A 26,983-nucleotide genomic window follows, 5' to 3' on the forward strand; every position below is an offset into this window, starting at 1 on the left:
ATGGATAAGTAGTGGTTTGCTTGAGTTTGGAGTCAGTAACTTAACGATCAAAGATGGCATGTGTAGAGCACTAAGAAAAGGTATGTGTTGTGCATCACTCTAGCACAGAGGTAGCCCACACAACTCTACAGTCCACAATTGAGCGAAGGTTGTCATTGGTGTCAAGGTATCCAAAGGGGTACACAAGGTAACCAAAAAAGTGCAATTATTGTCATGCCTATGATAATACATTTGAGTTTGATAGGAAAAAGATGAGAGAGAGAGAGAGAGAGAGAGAGAGAGAGAGAGAGAGAGAGAGAGAGAGAGAGAGAGAGAGAGAATGCACTCTTCTATTTGATATTCTAGAGGAAGTATAGGTTGAGGGGAACTATTGACTCCATTTTCCAAGAAGGCTTGGTGGTCTTGCAGTGAAGAACAGTTTGGTTCAGTGCATGGAGTATCTCAGATAGGGGAAAAGAAAGTCTCAGAGGAAGAATCAAGTGGTCCTTTGCCATTGATGTCAAATGGGGGGAGAGAAAGCCAAAATAGTTGGTTGACATAACTTGTTCAAAAGGAGTGTTATTCTTTGCAAGAGCATTTCATTGGTTTTCCATCAATGAAAATGGGGGAGATTATTGAGCAAAGGTTGCCATTAGTGTCAAGATATCTAGAGGAGTGCAAAAGGTATCTAAAAAAGTGCAACTAATATCATGCCCGTGTCTGATCATTTGAGTTCTAGAAGGACAATGACAAGTTATGTTGATGAGATTTGTTGTAGATTGTTTGTAATTGTGTCTTACATCTATTACAATTGTTTAAGGTGACTTGGAAGTATTTATAAAATGTTACCAAGGTTTGTCTTTTAGACTTAGTGTTTACACTAACAATTTGTTATGCTCTGCATTCTGTTGTAGTTGAGAGTTAAGTAAAGATACATACAAAATGTCATATTCCAGAGTTATAATGACTAAACTTTAGCAAACAAAATGCTAGAAGTGATAGAGTGTTCACCATGCTTGTTAGTTGACTAGGTTGATGTTCTAGATTGATGCGTTGAAGGATTGTAATGTGTGCCAGCCAAAGATAACATGTAGATGTACATTGGGGCTAGTGGAACATGTATTGGGTAAATCATAGTTTATCCCTTCTTCTGGAGTAATGCATAGGCTTTTAGATATGACCTATTACATGTTTGGCTAAGGAATTTGATTGTGGCCATTTGCAGATATTATAATTATGTTCTAGGTTGACATGCAAATACAATTGTCATTTTAATGCAAATATATAGTTGATCTAGGTTCATTCATAGAGTTAGAGTTGAGTGTGTATAGCATAAGAGTTGTACAAACTACGTATTCAATTAGTAGAGGTTAATTGAGGTGTGCAAATCAAGTTGTAGATCCTCACACATTGAGAAAGTGTTTTATAGAAAATCAGATCCAGTTGATGATGCGGTCTGAGTTTGGAAGGTCCACGTAATTCATGTCTTGTTGGAATCAAGGTTGTTGCTTAGTTATAGAGTTAGGGGACTGGTGTCTCCTACAGGTCGGTGCTTGCAAATTCCTTGTAGGGGGGTTGATGTCTCTAGTGGGTTGGTGCCCATAAACATTTGTAGGTTTCATATATTTTTGTGAGGCTAGATTTGGACAATAGATACAAGCAACTTCACCGTGGTTTTCCCGTATGGGTTTCCATGTATATCTAGAGTTCTCTTGTGTGGATGTGTATTTATGCTTATCAGTTGAACAGTTGTTTTATCATTAAAGTAAGATTCATAAATGTTGTTGATGATCAATTGGATGTGAAGTTGAGATTTTGTGTATGTTGATTCACCTCCCTCTCAGTATATCTATGTGTGTAACACCCACACCATAGAATGGGTCTCATATCTCAAGTAAAAGCAATGATTATTCATCATTGAGGTTAACCTGTAAGTGGAAAATTGGGGAGCTTAGCAAATTCACCACGAGGTAAGGCAGATTCACTAAGCTCAATTTTCACTTGAGGAAACTTTACATTCAAAAGAGGGGGATGAATCTGCTAGATCCAATCCTAAAATGATGCAAGGATTGAATGCTAAGTAAATTGATACTCTTTTGTAAGTTGAATAAGTAAATTGTTGAAATTGAAGATAAAGTATGCAAAAACAACGAGCTACAAATTTGGGATTCAACTGTGCACCTAGATCTGAGAAGTCAGAAGTACAGTTGTGTACCTATTTCCTGCACACAAAGAAGAATAAAGGGGTTGGGAATAGGGGTTTGCCTAATTCAAACCCCGATTTGGAATCAACCTTGAATGAAATACTGCAAATTCTTGAAATAAATGATGGAAAGGTATACCTTCAGATCTACAATAGATGTTAATGATTCTTTACTTCTTGAATGTAATCACATATTTTGTATGAAATGGCATGAACATGAGAAAACCCTAACACACACACATGCTTGAAAATGAGTGATGAAATAATGTTGCTCCAATGGATGAATGAAGAGTATGCAGCCTTGAAAAATGTTTGAACACTTGAATGCTTGAATGCTTGAGATCCAATTCTGCCTTCATGAATGTATGATCATCTCCTCATCGTGTCTTATGCCAAATGAGAGGGGAAGACCTCCTTATACACTTGTCTGTCATTAATTGTTTGATTTTCCAGTAGAGGCCAACATAGGGGATTATTTCCCACTCACATTTGAGATAAGCCCAAGGGAGAGGTGCCAAGATAGGTCCCCTTTAGGGGATCCCAAGGTGCCACGCCCTAGTCCTAGTGTGGACCGGGCGCCCTAGTCCTACCCTATTTTGGGGCAAGATCAAGGTGGCCATGCAAGGTGCAAGGTGAAAAATGAAGTTTGGTTGCATAAAAGAGGCATAAACAGGTCCTAATCAAGCGTGGGGATGAGATCGATAAGGTGAGAGCCCAAAATATGATCAAAATTGCAAGGGGTGCAATTTTAGTATGCTACATGACCATGGCATATACTCACACTCTACTCAATGACATCTAGCTATCTAAAGCTTGCCATTACTCTTGCACAACCTATTTGGAGGTTTGATTCTTTATTTTGCAAGTTATGTGAGGGTGTAGAAGCATTCACATTTCCACTCCATTAAGAAGCAATGTGAAAGTGATCCATTAAGTAGATTACCATTTGTGTGTAGGATATATTGCCTTGTATGTGCAAGGCACATTTCTTTATATCTATGTGTGCAATCCAAAACACAAAGCTTTGTTAGAGGAAATGAGCTTGATTGAACAAGTTGTGAATCTATTTATGTTTCCTTCAAAATATCATTAATAATTTTAAACTATGCCTTTATAAATTGACTTCAACCACAGACCGGCACACCTGAAATGGTCACCATAAATTCTTAGATATCTCCTTAGTGCCTTAGTTGGCCTTATGATTTCTTTGTCGATGAAAACCTTTAAGATGCCATCAAAACCCTTTGTTTTGACAAATCTAATCTCTCCTTCATTTAACAAACAAAGATATTTTAGTAGAAATAAGTAATAGAAAAACACAAAATCAATAATCACTTGTAGAAAAATCAAATTGGTAATCAACTATTAAAAAATTCTATAAGGAACTCTTGGCTAGGCTAGGTGTGAGTTTGAGAAGGATTTTGCTAGCATGGCTTTGATACCATGTTGAGATTGCCCAGGATCAACAAGAAAACACCAAAATTCAACAAACCATGAGCACACAAAGCCAAATGGATGATATTGAAGAGTTGATTTGAATGTACAAAACAGGCTTGCATATAAAAGAAAGCAAGTGAAGTGAGAAGGTAGGAAACAACAACTGGCCACCCCTCAAAACTTGGGTCACTTGTGAGCTCACTTGACAAGTGTGTGAGAAAGTGGCAAGTGTATCACTAAGTGAGGGCACATATATCGACTAAATGAGGTGAGACAAAAGCCTTAAGGTCCCTAAGTGGAGACTTAAACAATGTGAATAGGACTATCTATAGGCATGTTATAGGCTAACTAGTTTGATAAAACTATTTACATTGACATTAATAGCCAAAATAATATTAAGGATCTATTTCTCTTGCTTTACCTTGTAGAAATGCTCTAATGGAGGATGGATGAAGAGTAAATCATGAAATCTAAGAGAATTGTCTAGGTGAGATAATAGTTGTGGAGCACAAAAATGGAATCGGGTGACTAAGACCTAATCCCACTCTCGTGTACACACAATGGAATACAAAAGAGCCTAGGGAGATAGTTCAATTTGACTACTTCTTGTGAGGAAGAGAGAGCCACATAATATATCTTAGGGTTTCTATTCCTTTGTTGTAAATGAAGAGTAGATGTGCAAAATATGATGATGCAATCAACTATGTTAGGAGATGAACAAAGATACAAGTTTAAGCTAAAAATGCAGAATATGACTGTAATGAAACTGAGCACAAAGTAGGGAGGGGAATTCTAATGTGTACTTGGCATTGGAATTTGATGCTGACTGTGTAGGACCAGTGCCCTGGTCCCTGTCAGAACAGAGGGCTGAAACTATAAAACTGCCAAAAAATGCGAAAAAACACATAGGACCAGGGTGCCACGCCCTAGTCCTTGAATACTGAGGTCAAATTCTGAGGCTAGATCTGTATCCATGTGTTGTGTTAGTTTCGAAGATCGTGTGTCCGTCGGATTTTTGTACCTGCACCTACAACTTGAAAAATGGTGTCTAGGTGGCTATATAGGGTTTTACCTTAGTCAAACCCCTTGTTTTGATGATTTCCAACTCCACAAATAGCCAGAAAATGTATTGAAAATGTGTGTGCAAGAATCTTGTGTGTATGCAAGATCCTAAATGAACAAGAAAGTAGATCAAGAGTTCTACGCTACACTTTGGAGTGTAAACCCTAAATGAATGTAAATGTAAATGTAAATGCTTCAAATCACAAATGAATTAGAGATATAAAACATGAATGTAAATCTAAAAATTAAGCTCATGCAAAGACATGAAGATAGCATGAAACCGTACCAAACCCTTAGGGAGAGGTACAAGCCAATCATCAGTTGGTGATCTCCTATTATTCTTCAATGTCTTCAAAGCTCCTAAAAGGTGTTGAAAATGATTGATGAAGGCTTGATAAATGCTCGATGAATGCTCAATTTGCTATTGTAGACTTCACATTACCTATACTTTCACTTCACAAGAGGCTTCTTTAATAGCTAGATCTTAGATCCTTCAAATGAGGAAATGAAGGCTTTATGTAGGAGACCGTAACTTTGTTTTGAGTCACGGGCCGACTTAGAAATAATATTTTCCACCAATTTCTTGGATTTGAATATTAAAATAGTGCCAAAACATGCTCCCAAATTTCAGGGAGAAAAAATCAGGACCATGTTGGTACCAACATGGTCTGAACACATGGTCCGACCAACTTTTCACCAATTGTTTTGGGGAAGCAAGATATTGTGATTTTAAAGAAAATTCCAGGAGTATGTGGGAATTTGAGATGTCTAGATATGCAAAATCGGGCCTTGAAGGTCGAAATAAGACATAATTAGGGTATTTGATGAAATGATTAATTGGGAGAATAAAAAAAAGGGGGCACACTTAGGGTAAAGGACCCAATTTTATGATGTGTAGAGGGATGAAAGAGGACTTTAGATTTAATTAAATTAATTAATTAAATGCTTAAAGGTAATTTTAAATGCAAGATGTAAACACACCAAGGCGGGTGCCAACCTAAGCGTGGAATTGTACCACCTAATTAAGGGTGTGCAATTTACGACGCTACAATAGTAAGAGTGGTTTCATTTTACCTTGAGGCTTTCATCACTCTTCATTTCAACATAACTTAGAGTTGATCTTCCACCTCACCTCCCCCTTATGCAAGGCAAGGCTAAAGTCCCCATCTCTTTTTACTACTGATATGGGTACCTGTGATCATTTTATCTATCTAGTTAATTGTTACAAAGCTTTGCCACAAGAGGAAGATCCTTCTATATCCTCTCTGCCATGATTTACAAAACTTTATCCTAGAATGTGAAATGGATATCTCTTCCTTGTAAATATGGAGTAAAGGATGTGATTGTTATGTGGAAACCTAATATTATTTTCCTCTAGGAAGTTAAACGTGTTGGTCTTCATCTTATTTCTTCTCAATCCAATGTATGGATTGATGCTTCTTTCATTCATACGTTGCGTAAAGAAGCCAAGGGGGAAGCAAAACATAAAGATAAAGGTTAACATTGATTAAATGATAGAAAATACTAAATAGTAGAAAAACAAAAAAAATAGAGATAAATCTAAAAACCAAGAAAAGACATTATAGAGTGAAAGTGCTATTTCAATGGTGAAGACACTAAAATATAGAAGCGTTATTTTACATTACGTAACTACAATTTTGTGATTGGGAAACAACTCTTGTAAGAAAAAGTTAGTTTTTTCTATAAAATAGAGGGTTAAATAATATAAAAGATAAAAATGGCACATTAAATAGCCCGAAAAGTTAGAACCTACAAAAACCAAAGAAGACGACTAGATGCAAAATGCAACAAAGTGAAAGTGCCAAAAATCAGAGCGCAAGTGCTTAGTGGTAGAGCAAAGACACTATTTTGGAATGAAAATGCTAAAACATTAATAGAGGCACCATTTTGGATCTTGGACTATGAATTCACAAAAACTACATTAAAATCAATGAAAATTAGATACTAATAAGGATGTCGATCCCACAGAATGTGCCAAAACGAAGATAAGAAAATGAAATAAAATAATAAAAACAAAATAAAACAAGTAGACAATACTTTTTTTTTAATCTTAAATCACCTCATTACTCATTGTAGACGGCTAAAAATGGTCAATGCTCGCGGAATCATACTTTAACATTTACGCATTGCCTTGTTTTAGGGTTTTTGCGTTGCATTAACATTCCTCCTATGTTGCGCACTTGGTCTTTATCATTTGCGAGCATCGAGTCCTTCTTCTACATTCCTCATTTTTCTCGCTTTCGAATTAGGTCTTGTTGATAGCAATCTTCAGTCATGATTTTGGTCGATCTTGTCAATCTCTTATCAACTTGTCAATCTTGTCGTTTTACGATCGATTGTCATCGATCCTTGTCCTCTTTAATCGTGTCAATTAGCGCCTATCAATTTGGTCTCTTTATCAATGTTGGTCAATTTGTCAATCAATCTCAATTGTTTATCAATCAAAACACTTATCAACATTGGTCCTTTGTTAATCAGAATCATGATCGAATCGACATCAATTATCTTTTGTCAAGACCTAATTGTCATTCTTGCATCTCTAATTCATCTTCTAGGGTTTCATGATTTATTCATTTAACCTTGTTTGTCATTTCTCCCTCTAGGTTAAATAATTTATTTATTTATCCTAAGTCTTCTTGTCACAATTAAATGTTTATTTAATTGGCTAACTAATTCCTCCCTCTTTGTGAATTAATTAATAAATGAAAAATTGTTAATTAATTCACTTAATTCCTAATTTCCTCATTTTCTAATTTCCTAATTTCTAATTCATCTAATTTCAATTCTCTCCTAATTTTCTCCTAATTTCATGGGAATGACATAGCAAATTTGTCATAATTTGTCATAATTGACAATCAATCAATTTTGACATAGAAATTTGTCATAATTTTGTCATAATTGACAATCAATCAATTTTGCATAGAAAGTGCAAATTTGTCATAATTTGTCATGTTTGTCATTCTTGATTTGCAATTTCCATTTGAATCTAATTCATGCTAATTTTGTCTTTTCTCCAATTTCTCTATAAATTGGATTAATTTCTTCAATCAAGGTCCCTGACCCCTGATCCCTACCTGGTCGAATCAATCATGCTTCGAGTATTCTTGCGCTACAATCTTGTCTACTTGCTTTCACATCATGCTTATGCACTAGTAGGTGAGATCCACAATAAAGCTATTTGAAGGAGAAAGAAGGACAATGGAGCCACATGAAGGAGACATTCAAGTTTGCAATGGTTTGCGTTTGAATTGATGTCTTATTTTCATGTCTTTATTGAGTGTTAATTAGGATTGTTATCATTGCAATTGAATTTTCGTGATTGAACTAAGCTAATATTGATTTGCTTTGATGATTTCCACATTTCCTATCATACATTAATTGGTGAACCCGATGTGAACTAACCCCCTAACCATGCTTTTGAATGCTTTTGAGATGATTTGCAGGTCAAAAACCCAAGAAACAGGGTAATGCAAGGCTTTCTGAGAACTTCTGCGCCTGTGTAAGAGCAATTTGCGCCTATGTTAAGCATTCTGCGTTGGTGTCAAAGGGATCTGCGCCTGTGTTGCATCATTCTGCGCCTGTGTTACTGCATTCTGTGCCTGTGTCAAGCATTCTGCGCCTATGTGAGGCCAGAAACAGAGGTAAAAAAAGCAGTGTTTTTACTTGCAAATTGATTTGTTTTGCATTCTGTTTCTGCTCTTTGGTTTTTTGGTCCTGATTCTTTGTGCAGCATCTTGGCATTACGCATGGAAAAGACAAAGATGAAACTACTAACGAATTTTATGCAGGTTCAATAGTCAAAGATCAAACATATCAAACTTTTAACTTGGTGGTTTTGTAGGTTGCCTTGGACTACAACTAAACTTTGTGTTTGTAATTAATATTTAGGCACCTCGTATGATTTCTAAATAGGATGGAATGAACGTATGTTTTCTTTGATTATTGAGTTTGACATTGGAGTAGGAGAGTATGCTCTCATCCTTCTTAGGGTGATCAGAAATCCAGATCTTCAATACCATTCTCATGTCTTGATTGTGTGTTACCTTTAGAGGGCCTGCCTTCCCGACCATTTGCTTTTGCAAGCAAGTGATAATCGTGAGAAGGGAACGACCCAAAGTGAGTACGGCTAGAATACCTTGGCATTCTAACTCACTATAAATAAATACCTGATGAGCGAAAGCTTTGAAGGAAGGGTTGCGTGGGAATTGTAGTTACTTGGGAAGTGATGACCCTTGAACTCTTTCTCATATCAACATCTAAGTAGGGCCTCATGGTCTAAATCGTGCTTGCACAACTACATTTGTTTGGTATCTTGGTGGGCTTAATGTCTCAATCACGCTTGCGTGACACCAAGGAGTAACACTTAACAGAAATCCCTACTATACACCTTGTATTTAGAGGCCAAAAATCCTTCTAGTTGCTTGAGAAGGACAAGTTCGGATACTTGGAAGAGATACTAAGTTCGCCATGGGGAGATTTCCATGGGGACTGATGCTTGGCTGCCCTGAGAAGTGAGTGTCGTGGAGGGGAGCCCGTGGGGTCAAGCATCTATGTATTCTCCTTGAATCTCATAATGAGTCTACCTCTCAAGTACCTACTATCCTTGCCTACCATAAGAAATGTGTGAATGAGCACGATTGTCTTGAGTCTAAGTTGAAATATCTTGTCTTCTTTGCTTGTCAAAAGTTGAGTTGTGTCTCATTTCAAAACCAAGGCAAATCGATTCAAAAACAAGGTTAAACACAAGAACATTTCATTCAACAAAGTTCAATACACCTTCAAACATGGTTGTCAAACATTTTTCAAAATCTTGTCTCAACATTCATGTCACTTAGATTTAGGTTCATCTTAGGTTTGCATTTTGCAAATTCATTGTCAATATCCAGGGTTAGGTTTCACCTAGGTCATACTCCTTTGCATATCAATAAAGGTCATCCATTTGCATGTGTCCTCTTGCATTAGAGTAATACCATTGTCATACATTCATATTTGCATACCCTAGGTCTCTTCATTAAGCTTAGGTCAATATCATATCATATTAGGGTCATTTGCACAGTAATTGTCCCTTAGCATATAGTGCCAAAACTAGGTTTTGTCATACTTGAGTAATCCAAATCTTTGATAAACCCTAAGTCATTGTTAGGAAGTCTAGACCTTATCAAACCTTTTCTCTTTTTGCCATCAATGTTGTTTGGTCAAACCTAGCTTAGTATCCAAGCATATAGGGGAGACATAGTCATTTTGTCCTTTTGTCACTTGGTCCTTTTGTCCTTTGAGGTCTAGACATCATTTCAATTTCCTAAGGGTCTCATTTTTAGAATTGCATTCATAAGTTTGTCAAAATCTTGAAAAAACAACCAAAAACATAGGTTGCATTCTTGCCATAGATTATATTTTCATTTATTTAGTTTGCATTTAGTTGCATATCATATATCATCCTTGAAAAATCCCCAAAACATTGCATAGTGACATGTCTATTGAAACAAGGTTCCAAGCACCAATGATGCAACAGAGTTTGACATATCAACCGACAATGCAATCACAATTCTATCCAACCCAACAACAAAGCAACATTGATCAAACTTTGTATGATGAAACAAGTCTCCAAATACAAAAACTAGAGGAGAAACTAGCTCAAGAAAATGAGATATTGGAACAAAGAGTGAAAAACATTGAGAATAATAGATCACAAATGTCCAAAATGTTTCAAAAATTTCCAGGTCGAAATCTAAAGATTGAGCCGATTAATGTAAGATCTCTTCTTGAACGATCAGACATACCAGCTCTCCTCTCACAAATAGAGATGATGAAACAATTTCAAGAAAAGAGACAACATCATTTTCAACATTATGTGCCTCCACAACAAGAACAAGAAGGTGTTTACTATCAATCAGATTTTCAACCAATACAACCAATGGTTCAACCAATTGTTCAACATATACAACCAATACAACCAATGGTCCAATTTCAATAATATGTCCAACCAACTATACAATGTCCACAAATAGTCCAACCAATGGTGGAATATCAATGTCAACAACCACAACCAAACATTCAAAAACAACGGTTGCAACACACACCAATCCAAGTTTCAAACATGTCAGAACAATTGAACCAAGTCCAATATCAAAACATGACATCAGACCAGAACCAACTCCTTGCCAAACAAGTTCAAATTCCAGATACAACCATGTCAAAACCTCGAAAGAAAGGTGGCTTTATTGCAATGCTCTTAAGGAAACTACCAAGTGAGTTCTTTGAGGAAGATCAAGATAATACAATTATGTCTAGCAATGCCTCATCCCCCCACAAGCAAATTGACTATCCAGTGGCATCTATCCCTACACCTTTAGAAGTTTCATAAGAACCTTCCATATTGTCCTCATCAAACAATACACCCAAGGATGCAATTATCCAAGGGCTATCCATAATTGATTGCCATGATAATCCAATTCATGATGCACATCCTTGTCATGTTTTAGAAATACTAGACCCAATGCAACCATGCACTTTATTGCCATTACCTGTTTTAGAGGACCCCATTCGAAGTCCCTCTTCCTCATGTTCAAGCATAGATTCCTTGCCAGAATCCATCACAAATGTTCAAAGTGCATTTCCTTCAGGCCAACACATTGATCCCTTGTCAGAATCCCCCATGCATATCCAAAGTCCAACCTCATGTCAAGAGGATAATTTAGAGCACGAAGAAATGAGTCCTAAAGAAAATCAAGATCAAGATCCTGAAACCTTATCATCCCATCCAATTGTTGACCAAGACCCCATGTTCCCAGACACTCACGATGATTCCCCTATTCTTGTCCATCCTATCCAAAGTCCTATTGACACTCCATTCCCCGAGCGAGATCAAGATATCCCAGTCCATCCAATCCCAAGCGATCCCCTTCCATTTTAAGAACACAATATCCTTTCAAATCCCATTGACATTCCATTCCCCAAGCAAGATCAAGATATCCTTTCCATCATTTCCGATGATCCCATTAAAAGTCAAGAGCAAAGCACCTTTAAAGAGGATTCCAATGATCTTCCTCCTTGTCAAGATCAAATTATTCCTTTAAATCCTCCACAAGATCCTTTTGTTCCTCCATCTCCTTGTCTTAATGCTCCATATACACTCCAAGATCGCATTTCTTTTGATGATCCCATTATTTCTCCCATTCCACCTCTTGAAGAGCCTGTCATTGCACCATGTCCACTACACAATCCTAGTCCCCCTCATGATCCTAATCCCCCTCATGATTCTAACGTGTCAGTGCAAGATGTTCATGAACCCTCGACATGCATAATGGGTTCTTCCACTTTGGTGCAATCTGATCCACTTCAAGATCTCATTATTTCTCTCATATCATATCCACCTAATAATGGACTTGCATCTTCCTCTAAAAGCACAAAGTATCCTACATGTCAAAATATTCATAAAGGAAAAGGAGTAGACCTTCATGAGAAAGAACCCCTCCACATCAAAGAATATCTCAAGGGTCATGTCTACACGACTCACTCTCAAGACGTGGGTACCGCTACTAAATCCAACATCCCTTCAAAATCAAAACATATCCCTTCCCCATCATCCCTTCCATCCATCTTAGGTCCTTATATCCCTTCGTCCTCTATGCAAGGTCAGCAAAGGCACACATCCTTGAGTAAATTTCATCCATCCAAAAGAACTCCATTTCATTCATATCCATCCATGCATTCCTTTCCCCCTCCAAGCAATTTGGATGCCAAGTATAAAAGTCATAAGTCTAGAAATCCACATGTATTCAAGGATCAACATGTCCAATCTAATCAACATGTCAAAGCAAAGAAAAATATGATCCAAAAAGAAAAAGAAATATCCAAAAGGTCACAAAGGCCCATTGCTCAAAAACAAAAGTCAAAATATATATGGGTTCCTAAATCCCTTGTGCAAGCAATGCACTCCAAGGAACCACAAAAGCATGAAAAATCGAAAACCATGTGGATCCCTAAGCGGCTCCTTGAAGCACAAAAGCCTAAAGAAACATCAAAATTGGCATCTAAAATTACTATTCCTCCATCCAAACCTTCCAAGTCTATTCCTTCATCACCTTCATCATCCATTTTGGGCTCTTATGTCTCAAAATCCCAAGCTATTCCTCCATCCAAATCTCACAATCTGAGATCCATTTTTCCTCCATTAGTCCATCACCCCTCAAGGTGTGTGCCAATGTCGATCTTGCCAACATTTCTATCCACTCAAGCACAATTCTTCCAATACCCTATCCATTATCTAATGCATATTTTCCATCCTTCCATCCTCTCTGGTCCAATCCTTTACATAAATTCTTGCCTTAGTTTCATATTATTTTCCATGTCCTTATCCTACCAACGTCTTTGAGCAAACTTTTAAAGGTCAGGGTCCATTTTTTTTCAAGGCTACTATCCAAACAAAGAGATGTTTGAGTCCTTCTTCCATCCCCTATCATGTGTCCATCTTCTATTGAAAAAGTCAAAATACAAAAAAAAAAAAAAAAAAAAAAGTGAGAAAAAAAGGAAAAAGAAAAAAAAAGTAAAGCAAAAATAATTCGTCCACTGGTGAAAACCTGGCAAACAGGTGCCTTGGGCAAGTACCATGATGAAAACCTGGCAAACAGGCATCATACGTAATCTATGCACTTCTTGCATACCATACTTGGGGACGAGTTTTATCCTATCATATCCTTTTGTCCTTCATTGTTCCATTATCCTATCGAACCCCTGTCATTACCCTTCATATCCTATCATCCCTCATGTCCATTTTCCCTTTCCACCTTTGATCTTGACAAGGCTGAGCATTATCATGAGCATCATGCATCTTGTTTGCAGCTTTTAGTCCATCATAGCTTTTGGTCTTTATCCATTTGCTTATTATAACCTTTCATCCATATTCCCTAGCTTATTGTAACTTTCTGCCACTATACCTTAGCCTACCCCGACCTTTAGTCCATGTACCTTATCCATTCTTGGTCTTGCTTATCCTATCCATATCTTATCACTATCCATACACTCTTTTTTTTGTTCCTTGATCTTGATCTGACATAAGGACGCAAAATTTAAACATAGTTTCAAAAACCTCTTGACATGTCCCTCGTGCCATGTCACTACTTTACATTGTCACATCCAGTCTCTTGTCCCATCACGCAATAGCCCTTGAAAATTGCATCTGCATTGTCTCCATAATAAAAGGCCTTTGTCTTCCCTCTATCCACCATTATTTCAGAAAGCCTATTTATTCACCTGTCATATTCCTTGCCTTGCTAGACACTGGGGGCAAAATCATAAAAATCAAATAATGTCTTCAAAAAATAAAAAAATAAAAAAAATGTCCTGAAAGAAATCCAAAAAAATTGAAAAAATGTCCTGAAATAACCATAAAAATTGAATAATGTCCTGAAAAAATCTTTAAAAATAAAAAAAATGTCCTGAAAAAATCCCTAAACATCAAATAAAGTCTTGAAAAAATGAACAAAAAAATTGTAAAAACTCAAAAAGCAAAACAAAAAAAAAAATCCCCTTTGTGCATCGACAGATCGCTAAGCATCCCTCCAACGACACACAATCACACATTGTGCTTTAATGAAACCATGTGTTAATAGATGAACTTTTTCAATCAAACCAGACATTCAAACTGATCACAATTGTCATATCAATCAACCTCAAAATCATTTGTCCTTGTCACATTATCATGGGTCTTATACGGGGTGTGGTATACTCGAAACCAGATTGTGTCCTGTCTTAGACGGGGTACCGCATGTCTTGAAACCAGATAGCATGATCGTCCTATCAACACTTTCAACTTTTGACAATGAAGATCAAGATGTTTGTTTGACTTGTTGGAATTAGTGATTCTTATCTTTTTATTGATTTATCTTTGGCTTCGATCATGTTCCTATGTTGCTCGATGATGTCACTGAGTGATTTAGAGTGACCGGGATGGTTCATGGTCCCTTTCTTTTTTGTTGTGATTGTTGTTTGTGGAATGTTTGTCACAAACTGGGGCAACTATATCATTGGGTGTCTGTGATAAGTACGTTCGCTTTGTGAACGCCGCACATACCTCGACCCTTGATGTATGCACCCTAGGATGCTTCACTCATTCCTTGTGTGCGATGTGTCTGTTTTTTGCAAAAAGGGTTGCGTTTCAGCTCTAGCCTTCAATGCCATGATGCTCTGCATCTGTTTTGCTACATTAAATAAAGGTTCTCACCTACAAAGTGCATTGGTGAAAGCAAGTTTTCCTTCATCTCTAACTGTCCTCTGTCTAATTTCTGCTTACTAACATTTCTTCCATCAGTCTTGGCGATCTGTTCGAACCTATCATCTTTTGTCATTCTTATCGATCAATTGGCCTCTTTTCTGGATTTTTCCGGCCAATTCCTCGAAGGCGCATGCATATGTCATTGTTAGTGTCTCAGGCATTTTCATTATTGTTCTTTGAAACAACGCTTAAAATCGCATTGTCTCAAAGAGGGGCAAAATGTAGACGTCTAAAAATGGTCAATGCTTGCAGAATCATACTTTAACATTTACGCATTGCCTTATTTTAGGTTTTTTGCATCACATTAACATTTCTCCTATGTTACGCACTTGGTCTTTATCATTTGCGAGCATCGAGTCCTTCTTCTGCATTCCTCATTTTTCTCGCTTTCGAATTAGGTCTTGTCGATAGCAATCTTCAGTCATGATTTTGGTCGATCTTGTCAATCTCTTATCAACTTGTCAATCTCATCGTTTTACGATTGATTTGTCATCGATCCTTGTCCTCTTTAATCATGTCAATTGGCGCCTATCAATTTGGTCTCTTTATCAATGTTGGTCAATTTGTCAATCAATCTCAATTGTTTATCAATCAAATCACTTATCAGCATTGGTCCTTTGTTAATCAGAATCATGATCAAATCGACATCAATTATCTATTGTCAAGACCTAATTGTCATCCTTGCATTTCTAATTCATCTTCTAGGGTTTCATGATTTATTCATTTAATCTTGTTTGTCGTTTCTCCCTCTAGGTTAAATAATTTATTTATTTATCCTAAGTCTTCTTGTCACAATTAAATATTTATTTAATTGGCTAACTAATTCCTCCCTCTCTGTGAATTAATTAATAAATGAAAAATTGTTAATTAATTCACTTAATTCCTAATTTCCTCATTTTCTAATTTCCTAATTTCTAATTCATCTAATTTCAATTCTCTCCTAATTTTCTCCTAATTTCATGGGAATGACATAGCAAATTTGTCATAATCTGTCATAATTGACAATCAATCAATTTTGACATAGAAATTTGTCATAATTTTGTCATAATTGACAATCAATCAATTTTGCATAGAAAGTGCAAATTTGTCATAATTTGTCATGTTTGTCATTCTTAATTTGCAATTTCCATTTGAATCTAATTCATGCTAATTTTGTCTTTTCTCCAATTTGTCTATAAATTGGATGAATTTCTTCAATCAAGGTCCCTGACCCCTGATCCCTACTTGGTCGAATCAATCACGCTTCGAGTATTCTTGCGCTACAATCTTGTCCACTTGCTTTCACATCATGCTTATGCACTAGTGGGTGAGATCCACAATAAAGCTATTTGAAGGAGAAAGAAGGACAATGGAGCCACATGAAGGAGACATTCAAGTTTGCAATGGTTTGCGTTTGAATTGATGTCTTGTTTTCATGTCTTTATTGAGTGTTAATTAGGATTGTTATCATTGCAATTGAGTTTTCATGATTGAACTAGGCTAATATTGATTTGTTTTGATGATTTCCACATTTCCTAGTTACACTCATAAATAGTGAAAATGCAGTGCACTCTTATTCCACTCAACATGCTCTCTCAAATGCTTGCTTGAATGTTTTGAATGGAATGTAGATTGATGTTCAAACCAACATAATGTTGGCATAGTTGAAGAATTTTTATAGTAAAATGACAACATGAACTTTCTCACATATGTAGTGTTGAGAATGGGGAGTGATGACTTCTATTTATAGATTATTGGTATGAAGAATGGAGGGCTAAGATGCAATTCAAGGATCAAGTGCTCACCATTGATGAGAGTTGTCAAACAAGAGGGATTGGACGAGTGTTAAGAGGAGGTTTATTGGGAAGAGTGCCTAATGATGGGGATTGGACAAAGAAGAGAGATATTTTGGTAGGATTTCTAAAAGAGGCAAGACTCAACATTTTGGATATTCCAAGAGAGGTGGACAATTTAAAATTGAGATTTATAGAAAGAGGAAGATTGAACCATATGCTTTGTCAACATTTAAAGCACCATTTGTTTCAAGTAACCATATGCTTGGTCAACATTTAAAGCACCATTTGTTTCAAGTGGATATAAGGTGGAGAGTAATTGGAGGATTATGCATGCCCTTGCATGCGAGGAGAGATGACACATGTCACATGATGACAAATTTGAGGGTTGAAAGAATATTAAATTGAGAAAAAAGCCAATGCAAAATTAAGGTGGATTATCATGATTAGAAGAATTATTAAGTGAGGACTATGATTGAATTTATTAAATTAATCAAACTTAAAAAAGGTGAAATAAAATAATATAATTTTATTATTTATGGGGATGAATATCTCTAGGAACAACAAAATAGCTTAGATAGATTGGCCTTTTGGACAAGCGTTGTTTGATTCTTATAGTTTTTAGTTTGTTAGACTCACCTTACGAGTTTCAGTCTCTCTTTCTCCCCTTGGTTCTTTCTAGGCCTTATTTCCCTTTCATGGGTTCCTTTATGCCTCTTTCTCTTTTCTTCGTACTCCCACCTTAGTAGGGTCGAAGCTTCTCTTATTTTGACATGATTTAATATAAGGGAGTGGATCCTCATCCCATAGCTTATCGATCAAAAAAATTTATGGGGATAAATAATAACTAATTATAATAAATTATTTAATTAATTAAATGAAATATAAAAAAGACACTGAATTGTGGATAATAATTAATTAAATATTTTTTTAATTAGTTATATAATGGCATGTCAATTTTGAAATTTACACAAATATATACTCAAATTAGTAGTTAAAGCTTGAAATATAAAAATAATCCTTAATTGGCTCATTTTCTTCTTACTTGCATTACACGATGAGCATAAGATGTCTTATGCTTGATATTGCAGTGAAAGTATTTAATGAAGGCATTAGTCAAATCCAGAAAAATATATGGCAATATATAAAATTATGTGGCTAGATGCATTACATTCAATATTATAGTACGATGTTGGATGCATTTACAAACTCTTTCGGGGAGCTTGTTAAGCAAGGGCCATTTTCTTCTTAGTCCAACCCTCACGTGAACAAAGATCAAGGACGATAAACAATCATGTAATATGCTCATCTATTGCTATTATAGGTGTTGATGTAATCCTCTTTTAACAATATAGTATGTAACGAAGTTTTCTAAATTTAATCCATGTCCATAAAATGTGTAAAAAATGAATTTAAAGAATTATCAAGTTAATGACAACAATCAATAGAAAAATAAACCTAATTTAAAAAATTAAAAATTAAAATTTTAAAAAATTCATTATACCTCACAATTTTCATGTAAGATTGAAAGAATTTCTAAAAAATTCCTTGAAATGTGATGAATTGCATTCAAAACCCATAGAATTAGTAACTTTTATGCAAATATGCGACACATACGGTAATCAATTTATAAAAACATAGAGCCGTTATCAGTATTTTATTATTAGAATTAGGGTACAACTAGTCCCCAAAAAGACGTCACAGGGTCAAATCCCCTAAACACGGTCAGCGACACTGGAAAAGCGGTAGAGCAGTAGCAGTCTTAAGTTATCAAGAATAGAGTTAAGTTGTTCTTTTGAACTTTTTCTGCGCTCTGCAATAAGCTGAAAATTAAAGATTAACACCAGTACGTAGGGTGTAGAATTTAGGGTTTAGGGTTTATACTAAAAATGGCAAAACAGAAGAGTAAAACACCGAGTAAATCACAGCCACAGTCGAAGGTCAAAGGTAAGGGCAAACCGAAGCACAGTTTGGATGATAACAGACGTGATGGAGACTCAAATATGCGAAGCGCAGCCACTGTTAGGCGTCTTAACATGTACGGTACCCGTCCCAAGCGTAACAGCAAAGGACATATTCTGCATCACGAACTACAGTCCAAAGACTTGCCTTCTACAAGGATTCAGCCCGACCGTCGCTGGTTTGGTAAGTCTCCACACTTATTTAGATTGTTTTGAAGTTGTCAATCTTATAGAATGGTAATTATGATAAGTCTTCAACATTATTTCTGTTTGTTTTAATTTTATCAATCTTTCATGAAGATGTATTGCGAGCGATTTATCAATTGACAGTATAATTGCCGTATCAATTGAGGTACTTGTCGTTCTCTCCCTTTTCCTTCTACTCCGTCAGGGGCATTAATGCCTCGAAAACAGCTTGACTTTGTAGAGGTCCTCTGCTCTTGGTCCGATTGTCATAATAATTTTGAATTGAGTGTATTAGTTTAAACGATTATGTTATAACTATAAAAGGTTATATACATTTCCAAATTTGTACAGTGCAATAAGGCTTGTACTTAGGAGGAATTGGAGCGTTGGATTTTTTTCCTATAATTTGAAATTTTGAAGGCAGTGAAGTACTGAAAAAGCATTGGTAAATGTAGATATTAAACTATGGGAAAGCGAAATTATGGAGTATTGAAAATGAGCTACATTTGATTTCAGCTGGCAATAACACTGACCCAGAAAATTAATGAAATTAGTGTTATTGATTTTTGGTGTCGTCTGGTGTCGTCTAAAAGTAGCCAATAAAGTATTACAAATTACTAAATAATATTATCTTGAAAAAATGGGTAGTAATTTTTAATTTCTGGGTTAGTACGCAGCAGTGATTGTGGAGTATTTACAACTCTCTCAATGCAGAGTACAATAGTTAGTATTTTCCTATGTTAGTTTATTTTTCAGCTTTAAGAGAATCCATAGCTGTAGGTAATTTTATATGCAACATTGCAGTCATGGTGTGGCAAACCAATGAATGAGAATATAAATAAGTTTCTGTCTTGAAAATAACCCTCAACTCTGCAGACATGGATTGGCAAATCAACGAAGGAGATTTTCCAGAGATATTTTTTGGTCAAGAAATTTTTGATAGTGACTATTGGACAAACATGGCAGTGAGTTTCTCTAGTAAGTTTTTGCAAAAGTGGCTTTCTGACTGTTCATTTGTGGCCTCACTAAAAACTTTTGGCACCTGGAGATCTGTTTGGACCGAATAAAAAGCTAGATGAGTACTTAGCCTTTAAACTTTATGATGTGCTATATTGACTTTATATCAAGCACTACAAATTGGTATCCTGCATTCCTGCACATCCACAAGAACATTCTGCTGAAGCCTAGTTGTGATGGGATGGGTCATCGGGTGATCCCTTTGAAGAAATCATGGATCTTACTATCTTTAAGAATATTTAACAGCTTATAGCCTTCAATTACTATTTTCAATTAGCTGTTGTTCTGAAAGCAGCTTGTAATAAAGGGAAACTTTAGCAAAATGTTGAGCTGGCACATCATTTTGAGAGATGGATTGATTTAGGGGTCTTAAGCTACTAAAATAGTCGAAGATGGCAACTGGTTATGGAGTGCCACAATTGGACAAAATTTGCTATAAGAAAATAGCACAATCTTCTACTTATTCCAGCCTGAACTTGATGGTGGAAGGGGGGAATATTTACCAATTGTTTGTGTGTATAGAGGAAAGCAGCATTTAAGGTTGAAACCACCATTTAACGTCTTTTTCTTCCCATTTTGAAGTCAATTTGTTTTCCTTGTGGGGTTTACTGAACAAGTATAGATTTTTTTTTATAGAAATTTTCTCTTCTTGTTTGTTTGCCTCCCAACATGGTTTTTCTGGGCATCAATCTTCAATCCTCAATTATCCCCAAGTCTGTATTACTAGCATTGAAGAGTTCAAACTGAATTCTTTCTTCTTTCTTCAGTCCTTAGGTTGGTAAACTTCTGCTGGTTGCCAAACACTTTGTCTTTGAGCATGTTGGTCATCCTACTTTTGATCTCTTTGATCTACTATTTAAAAAATGTCTCTTGCCTCTGTGCATTTATGATTTCTTTGATTTCAATCATAAGATGATGAATTTAACCTCTAACAAGCTGCAATAGTCTCTGATTAGCTGGTCAATATTGACCTTGGAACTGAGTTTAAAATTCAGAGAGCATGGATGATGATTGATTGGCAATATATACAGTGAAGGTTGTTGCATTCATAACTGTGAAATATTACGCTGCTTCAATTTCAATATCATAAAGTTCCTAATCTAAAAATTTATGCTATATGTCTAGAGTGCCTTGTACTGCCTTGAATTAGTGCTTCCAACCATTGTAATTGCTTTATCATAATTCATTTCTTTTCCCCTTCTTGCATACTATTTTTACTCTTGCTGTGGTCTACCTTGATGTTTCTTGTGAATCCTGGAGATGTGAGCCAGGGTCATTTGACATATGAGACTAGATCGTCAAGATGCTTACAAAATTGTTTAGATCCTTCTCATTCTTTCCCTTCCTGAAAATTTATATTTAACTCTGGATAGATAAACATTCAGAGGGATTTCCATGTATGAGATGATAGAAAGGTGTTTTTTTCTCTACATTTTATATTTCATCATGCTTAATTGTTTACTGGTATTCTGTTCTACCATCTTATAAATTCAGGGAATACAAGAGTTGTCAACCAAAAGGAGCTTGAAATTTTTCGAGAAGAGTTACAAAGTCGCCTATCCAATTCTTACAATGTGATTTTGAAGGAGAGAAAGCTTCCATTATCATTGTTAACTGATCACCAGAAGGTATTTATTTCAATTGGTCACCTATGGGAGTTTGGAAACAATTTGTTCAAGTAAGGGAATTTTTACTGTAATTTTATTTTAATATCTTATTTTAAAAATTTGTACATCTCCCCATATCCCTTAGTTCATTAGTCTGGGTCCAAATCTCAGATTTTTAAAATTTTGAACTTTGCACTAAGAATCTTGGTAATAATAGGTTGTTCATCTTCTTTTGCTTGGTAAGGTTGAAAAGATATTTAAGCTTTGTTTTTAACTATTGATGAATCAACATGTTCAATCATTTTACATTAGATATTTTTTCAATTACTGCATCTCAATTTCAAGCATTGGTATTAGTGTTAATCTCATCATTTGGATCAATAGTAGGGAGGCATACAGTATATTAGAATGTAATATGAATGTCTTGTATTATAAAGAGAATTATTGCATTACATTCAAAGGCTTTCACTGAAATATTCCCATTTCTGTTCTCCTATTTATGCACTATGATCTGGCAGTTACAAGGTAACCACATATTTGAGAGTAATAATTTTATTATCCAGACATCATATGCACATAGTTTTGACAAGTTACTTGTTGAAGGATACCCATCATCCATTGTTCTGATATGTACTAGAGGTGAGAGCCAAATTGTAAGCACAATAGTAGTTTTATAAAAGCCTATTAAAGCCACAAATGCTTCATTGAGAATACAGTGTGGTATTTCAAAACTGTGAACTCTTGTTGTACACAAGAGAATAACAGTCATTTATGTAGAGGAAGGACCTTCCCAAAATAATTAGTGCCTTACAAAGGAGTTATGAATTCTTTTGATGCTTAGTGTGGCATCATTTTTGGACACTTAACATAAATTCGCGTCATTCATGATATTCCAAGCAAATGTGTAATTCCTTTGTAAAAGAAATGCATCCATTTCAGCAGATTACCGTCATCTGTTAAAGGTTGAAATTTCTTTCAGAGTCAGTTCTACCTCCTGGTGAAACCTCATACCTATATAGAATTATTGGCAATGTGAATTACCTTATGCTGATAACCTTTTGCATTTGAATTGCTATTGATAGCAACTAGACAAACAAATTGCAGTGCATGTTATGGCCCATTCAGGTTCCATGAGCAGTCTGGGCTGAGTACTTGCTATATAATGTATATTTCCATTTATGTTGGACTGTTTGTTGTACTGCTGCTTGTTATCTATTCACCTGTTGGTAGCTTTGCCAGTAAAGTCCAGTTTTTCCTCAGTAGTCCCTTTATCATCAATTAAGCTACATACATCAATGGATCATGGTACATTAAAACTTTGCATGTTTTTTAGGTAAACTCAAATTTTCATGTTTTGTTTATATTTCTCTTAGGTGTTTCCTTGCAAATCAGTTGACTAATCTTTCTATTTATTTGGTTATACTGTATCTTTCTTTGTTGCTGGACTCACATGATGATGCAACCATACAGTTTGTGAAAATTACTCCTCTTCACTGGTATTTCTATTTTTGCTGAAAGTTTGTAACATGTATATATCTGTTATAAAAGTATTACAGTGCAACTAATGTGGTGTTTTATTAAAATTCCAAGCAGCCAAGTTTAAGGCACCTTCACAAACAGCAATTTTTTTGTGGCCCTCAATTCCAAGGGTTTAAAACAAGACATATATCTGTTATCTGATCAAATCTGTTTTACAAACAAATAAAAACCAGAGAAGTTACCTATCCAAAATGAAAAGCAGAGGACTGCAAAGAGCACATAGATTGGTTCTTTTGCGGAGACAAAGCCCTGGGAGAGGTTTCTGCAGAGGAACCCTTTGAGGTATAATGCTCCTTGATTAAGAAACAATGGACTAGGGCCAGATAATGCTGTCCAAAGTGCCCCTGCCATAGCTGAGAGCCAGAGGCTTGCAGCACTTATAGAAGGTTGTAATGAACTGTATATGCCAAACTGGTAGCTTGCTTGTCCATGACTTGAACAATAACATTTTCCTTTATTATTTTATCACCTCCTATATTCTTCTTTCAAATTGAGAGCCATAATAATGCATTTGTACGTTTCCGCACTACCTTCTTATATTTATTAATGTATTGTAATGTGCACCTTTTACTCAACCTGCTGTAATGTCCCCACCTTTTTAGCATCTCATTGGAGTTCTTAGCCTTTACATTCTCCGAACGCTAAGTGGAGAAATAAGGAGAAATTGATTAAATTAATTTCGTATTAAGTCATTAAATAAAATAAAATTAAAAAAGGTGACTTTATATTTAATTAATTTAATTAAAAGTGACTTAAGTGATTTATTTAAATATTTTAATGTTATTATAAAGTTATAAAGTAACTTTATAATAATAAAGTCACTTTAATATTATAATGTGTGAATATGTCTTTAATCCCACATTGGCCAAGAAAGTGTTCGAGCTCTCATAAGAAAGAATAAGAAGGGACTTAAGAGCTCATTTTATATTATCCATCCAGAGAATTGATATTTGTTTGTTATGAACTTGGGAGAAGAAGCCAAGGGTTTCTGATTCAGCCAGCCATTGGAGAGCGACAATTCTTCAGTGTTGCAACCATTTGAGGTGGTGAAATATCCACTAAATTTGGCATTTCAGGAGAGCTTCATTCTGGAGTTCTATTTGGGCTTTAAAAAGAAGGGAAGACATCTAGGGTATGCAGATTTTCGAATATATATTAATTGCAGACCTACAGTTTCATTTGGCAGCCATTAAAAATCAGAATTGAAGCAATCATTTCAAAATACAATTCTTCAGTGTTGCAACCATTTGAGGTGGTGAAATATCCACTAAATTTGGCATTTCAGGAGAGCTTCATTCTGGAGTTCTATTTGGGCTTTAAAAAGAAGGGAAGACATCTAGGGTATGCAGATTTTCAAATATATATTAATTGCAGACCTACAGTTTCATTTGGCAGCCATTAAAAATTAGAATTGAAGCAATCATTTCAAAATACAATTGCTGCTACAGTACCTGTGCTACAGTAAATGCTACAGTACCGCCGTACGGACTGCTACAGTGCCGCGTGAACAGTACTGCGTGAACAGTATTTTTTTCAAAAAAATTAAAATTTGCAGTTGGCAGATTTTTTTCAACTGCTGGGACAGCAAAAATCAGGTTTTTATCTTACATTGTAATGAATTTGTTTTCCAGGCATATTGGCCATAAAACAGAACAAACATTCCTTTGATAGTTTCGTAAATTAATTCCAGCAGTAATATTATTGTTCCAGTATTATTTTAAGCATAGGAGTTTATTCCAGTATTGTTTCATTGCTCATTATTACAAAAAAAAACACAAAAAAATCTATAAACATTCAAAAACCAAAACAAATTCAAATCTATTGCATTCAAAAGAAACAGTCAGCAGAGGAGAGCCAAGTTGGGTTCTTACATTGGTATCAGAGCTAAATCCTGCCATCCTGAGGGTTTAGCAATCACATGCAGCCGCCTGAGGTTGGCTCTCACAGTTATTACACTCGCAAGCGAGCTTTGTTTGACAGGGAACAAGAATTTGCAGGCAGCCAGGCACCATGGGTGACAGGCAAGGGGGTAGCCCACCCAGAGGCGATAGGAATGAGGAGCAAGAAACAAGGGAATTTTTCAGAGTAATGGCTACAGGACAGCAGCAGATGGCTCAGGCCTTGCAGGCACTCACCACCATGATTGAGCGCATGAACCCACAAGACAGACAGAGTCAGGAGCAAGGGGATAACAGGAGTGCAGTGGGGTCACCTAGAGCTCAGAGGACTCATTCCAGGACAGCAGACAGGCCTACACGTCCTACCTTCATTAGAGATGAGCCTGAGGTAGCACCTACAGGAGAACCAGGAGAGGAGATGTTCGCAGATATCCTCATGGCTGCGAATGACGAATGGGATTTATTAACTCCACAGGTGCGAGAGAGGATGACATTCGAGAGGTTTGTTAATCAGAGGAGAGAGCATTACAGGTCACTCAGACAGGATAGGAGGCCTAGAGGTCAAAATAGTGAGCTAAATAGGGTTACAGGCAAGCTTACTATGCCTACATTTGATGGGAGTGGTAAGATGACAGCTCAAGCTTGGATTCATAAGCTTGACACATTTTTGGCACTGAGGCCAATGACAGAGATTGAAGCTATCAAATACGCCACTTTGCATTTGGAGGGAGTAGCACATGACTGGTGGTACCATGGTATGGTAACACTTCAGCATAATCAGGTGACAGAGTACCAGGACTTCGTGGATAGGTTGGTTGAAAGATTTGACAAGAAAGATCCAGAGGTTTACTTCCGGGACTTAGCACAGCTAAAACAAACAGGCAACTTGGAGTATTTCATTGGTGAATTTCAGCGGTTGGCAGTCATGGTGCCAAACATTTCAGAGCGTAGATTGATAGTTCTTTTCATTGAGGGCCTATCCGAACCACTGAGAGGTTGGATAAAGGCATTTGATCCTATTTCTTTACAGGAAGCTATGAAAAAGGCAAGAAGTATGGAACATGCAGTCCCAACAAACAAATTTCAGTCCAAAGGAGCATCTTCTAGTAAGGATAACAAACCATTTTATAAAAAACCAGAGAGGACTGATTTTAAAAATGATTCTAAAGATAAAACTCCAGCACCTTTTGACAGGGAAACATTAAATGATTTGAGGAAGAAAAAATTATGTTTCTACTGTAAGGGACCCTATGATGCAAACCATGATTGTCCTCTTAGACCAAAGGGCAAAGCTAACAGAGTTATGTGGGCATACTATGAGGAATCAGAATCAGATAATTCAGATCAGCAGTCTGATATAGAGGAAATAGATGGTGAAAAAGAGGAAGACAAGGCTGAAAACTTGTCTAAAATGGAGTCCAAGGATGGGGAAGGAGATGGGCAACTTAGGGAAGCTCGTCTCACAAGTATTAGGCAAGAAGGGTCATTCCGGATGAGAGGAGTGCTTGCTGGACAGCGAGTCATAACTTTGGTTGATACAGGTGCCACTCATAATTTCATTGATGCTAGGATGGTGGAGAAGCATGGCATACAAACAGAGGAGTTTGGGGGAATTAGAGTGAGGGTAGCTGATGGCTATGTCCTCAAATGTGATTGTAAGATCACTGGACTCCCATTGAAAGTTAATAATTATGACTTTAAGGCAGATTTCTATGTTGTGCCTATGGGAGATACAGATATAGTCCTTGGGATGAGTTGGTTGCATGATATTGGGGAGTTCACTCTTAACCTCAAGGAGATGGAGATGAGGTTTAAAGTGAATGGGAAGACACATATTCTTAAGGCAATCAGGGACAGTGATCTCAGGATGGTTTCTTTCCGGAGGATGGCTAGATTGATTCGACATGATCAGGTAGAGTGGGCAGCAGAGTGCATGTTGATGCCATCACAGGAGGGACAGCAGAAGATTGAATATCCTCCTGATATTCGGGAGCTTAGAGTTAAACACTCTAAGGTGTTCAGTGACAT

General features: G+C 36.3%; 1 protein-coding gene across 1 annotated transcript in view; it reads left to right on the forward strand.

Moving 5' to 3' along the window:
* Positions 1 to 18,416: 18,416 nt before the first annotated feature.
* The window catches only part of LOC131073560 (nuclear/nucleolar GTPase 2), a 71,854-nt gene continuing 63,287 nt past the window's right edge, over positions 18,417 to 26,983 (forward strand). Inside the window, exons 1-2 of the mRNA XM_058010016.2 lie at positions 18,417 to 18,892; positions 21,406 to 21,539. Of these exons, the coding sequence (XP_057865999.1) occupies positions 18,637 to 18,892; positions 21,406 to 21,539 (390 nt within the window). The 5' untranslated portion in view covers positions 18,417 to 18,636. The remainder of the gene's footprint in view (positions 18,893 to 21,405; positions 21,540 to 26,983) is intronic.

Source organism: Cryptomeria japonica, chromosome 10, assembly GCF_030272615.1.
Source record: "Cryptomeria japonica chromosome 10, Sugi_1.0, whole genome shotgun sequence".
Lineage (NCBI taxonomy): Eukaryota > Viridiplantae > Streptophyta > Pinopsida > Cupressales > Cupressaceae > Cryptomeria > Cryptomeria japonica.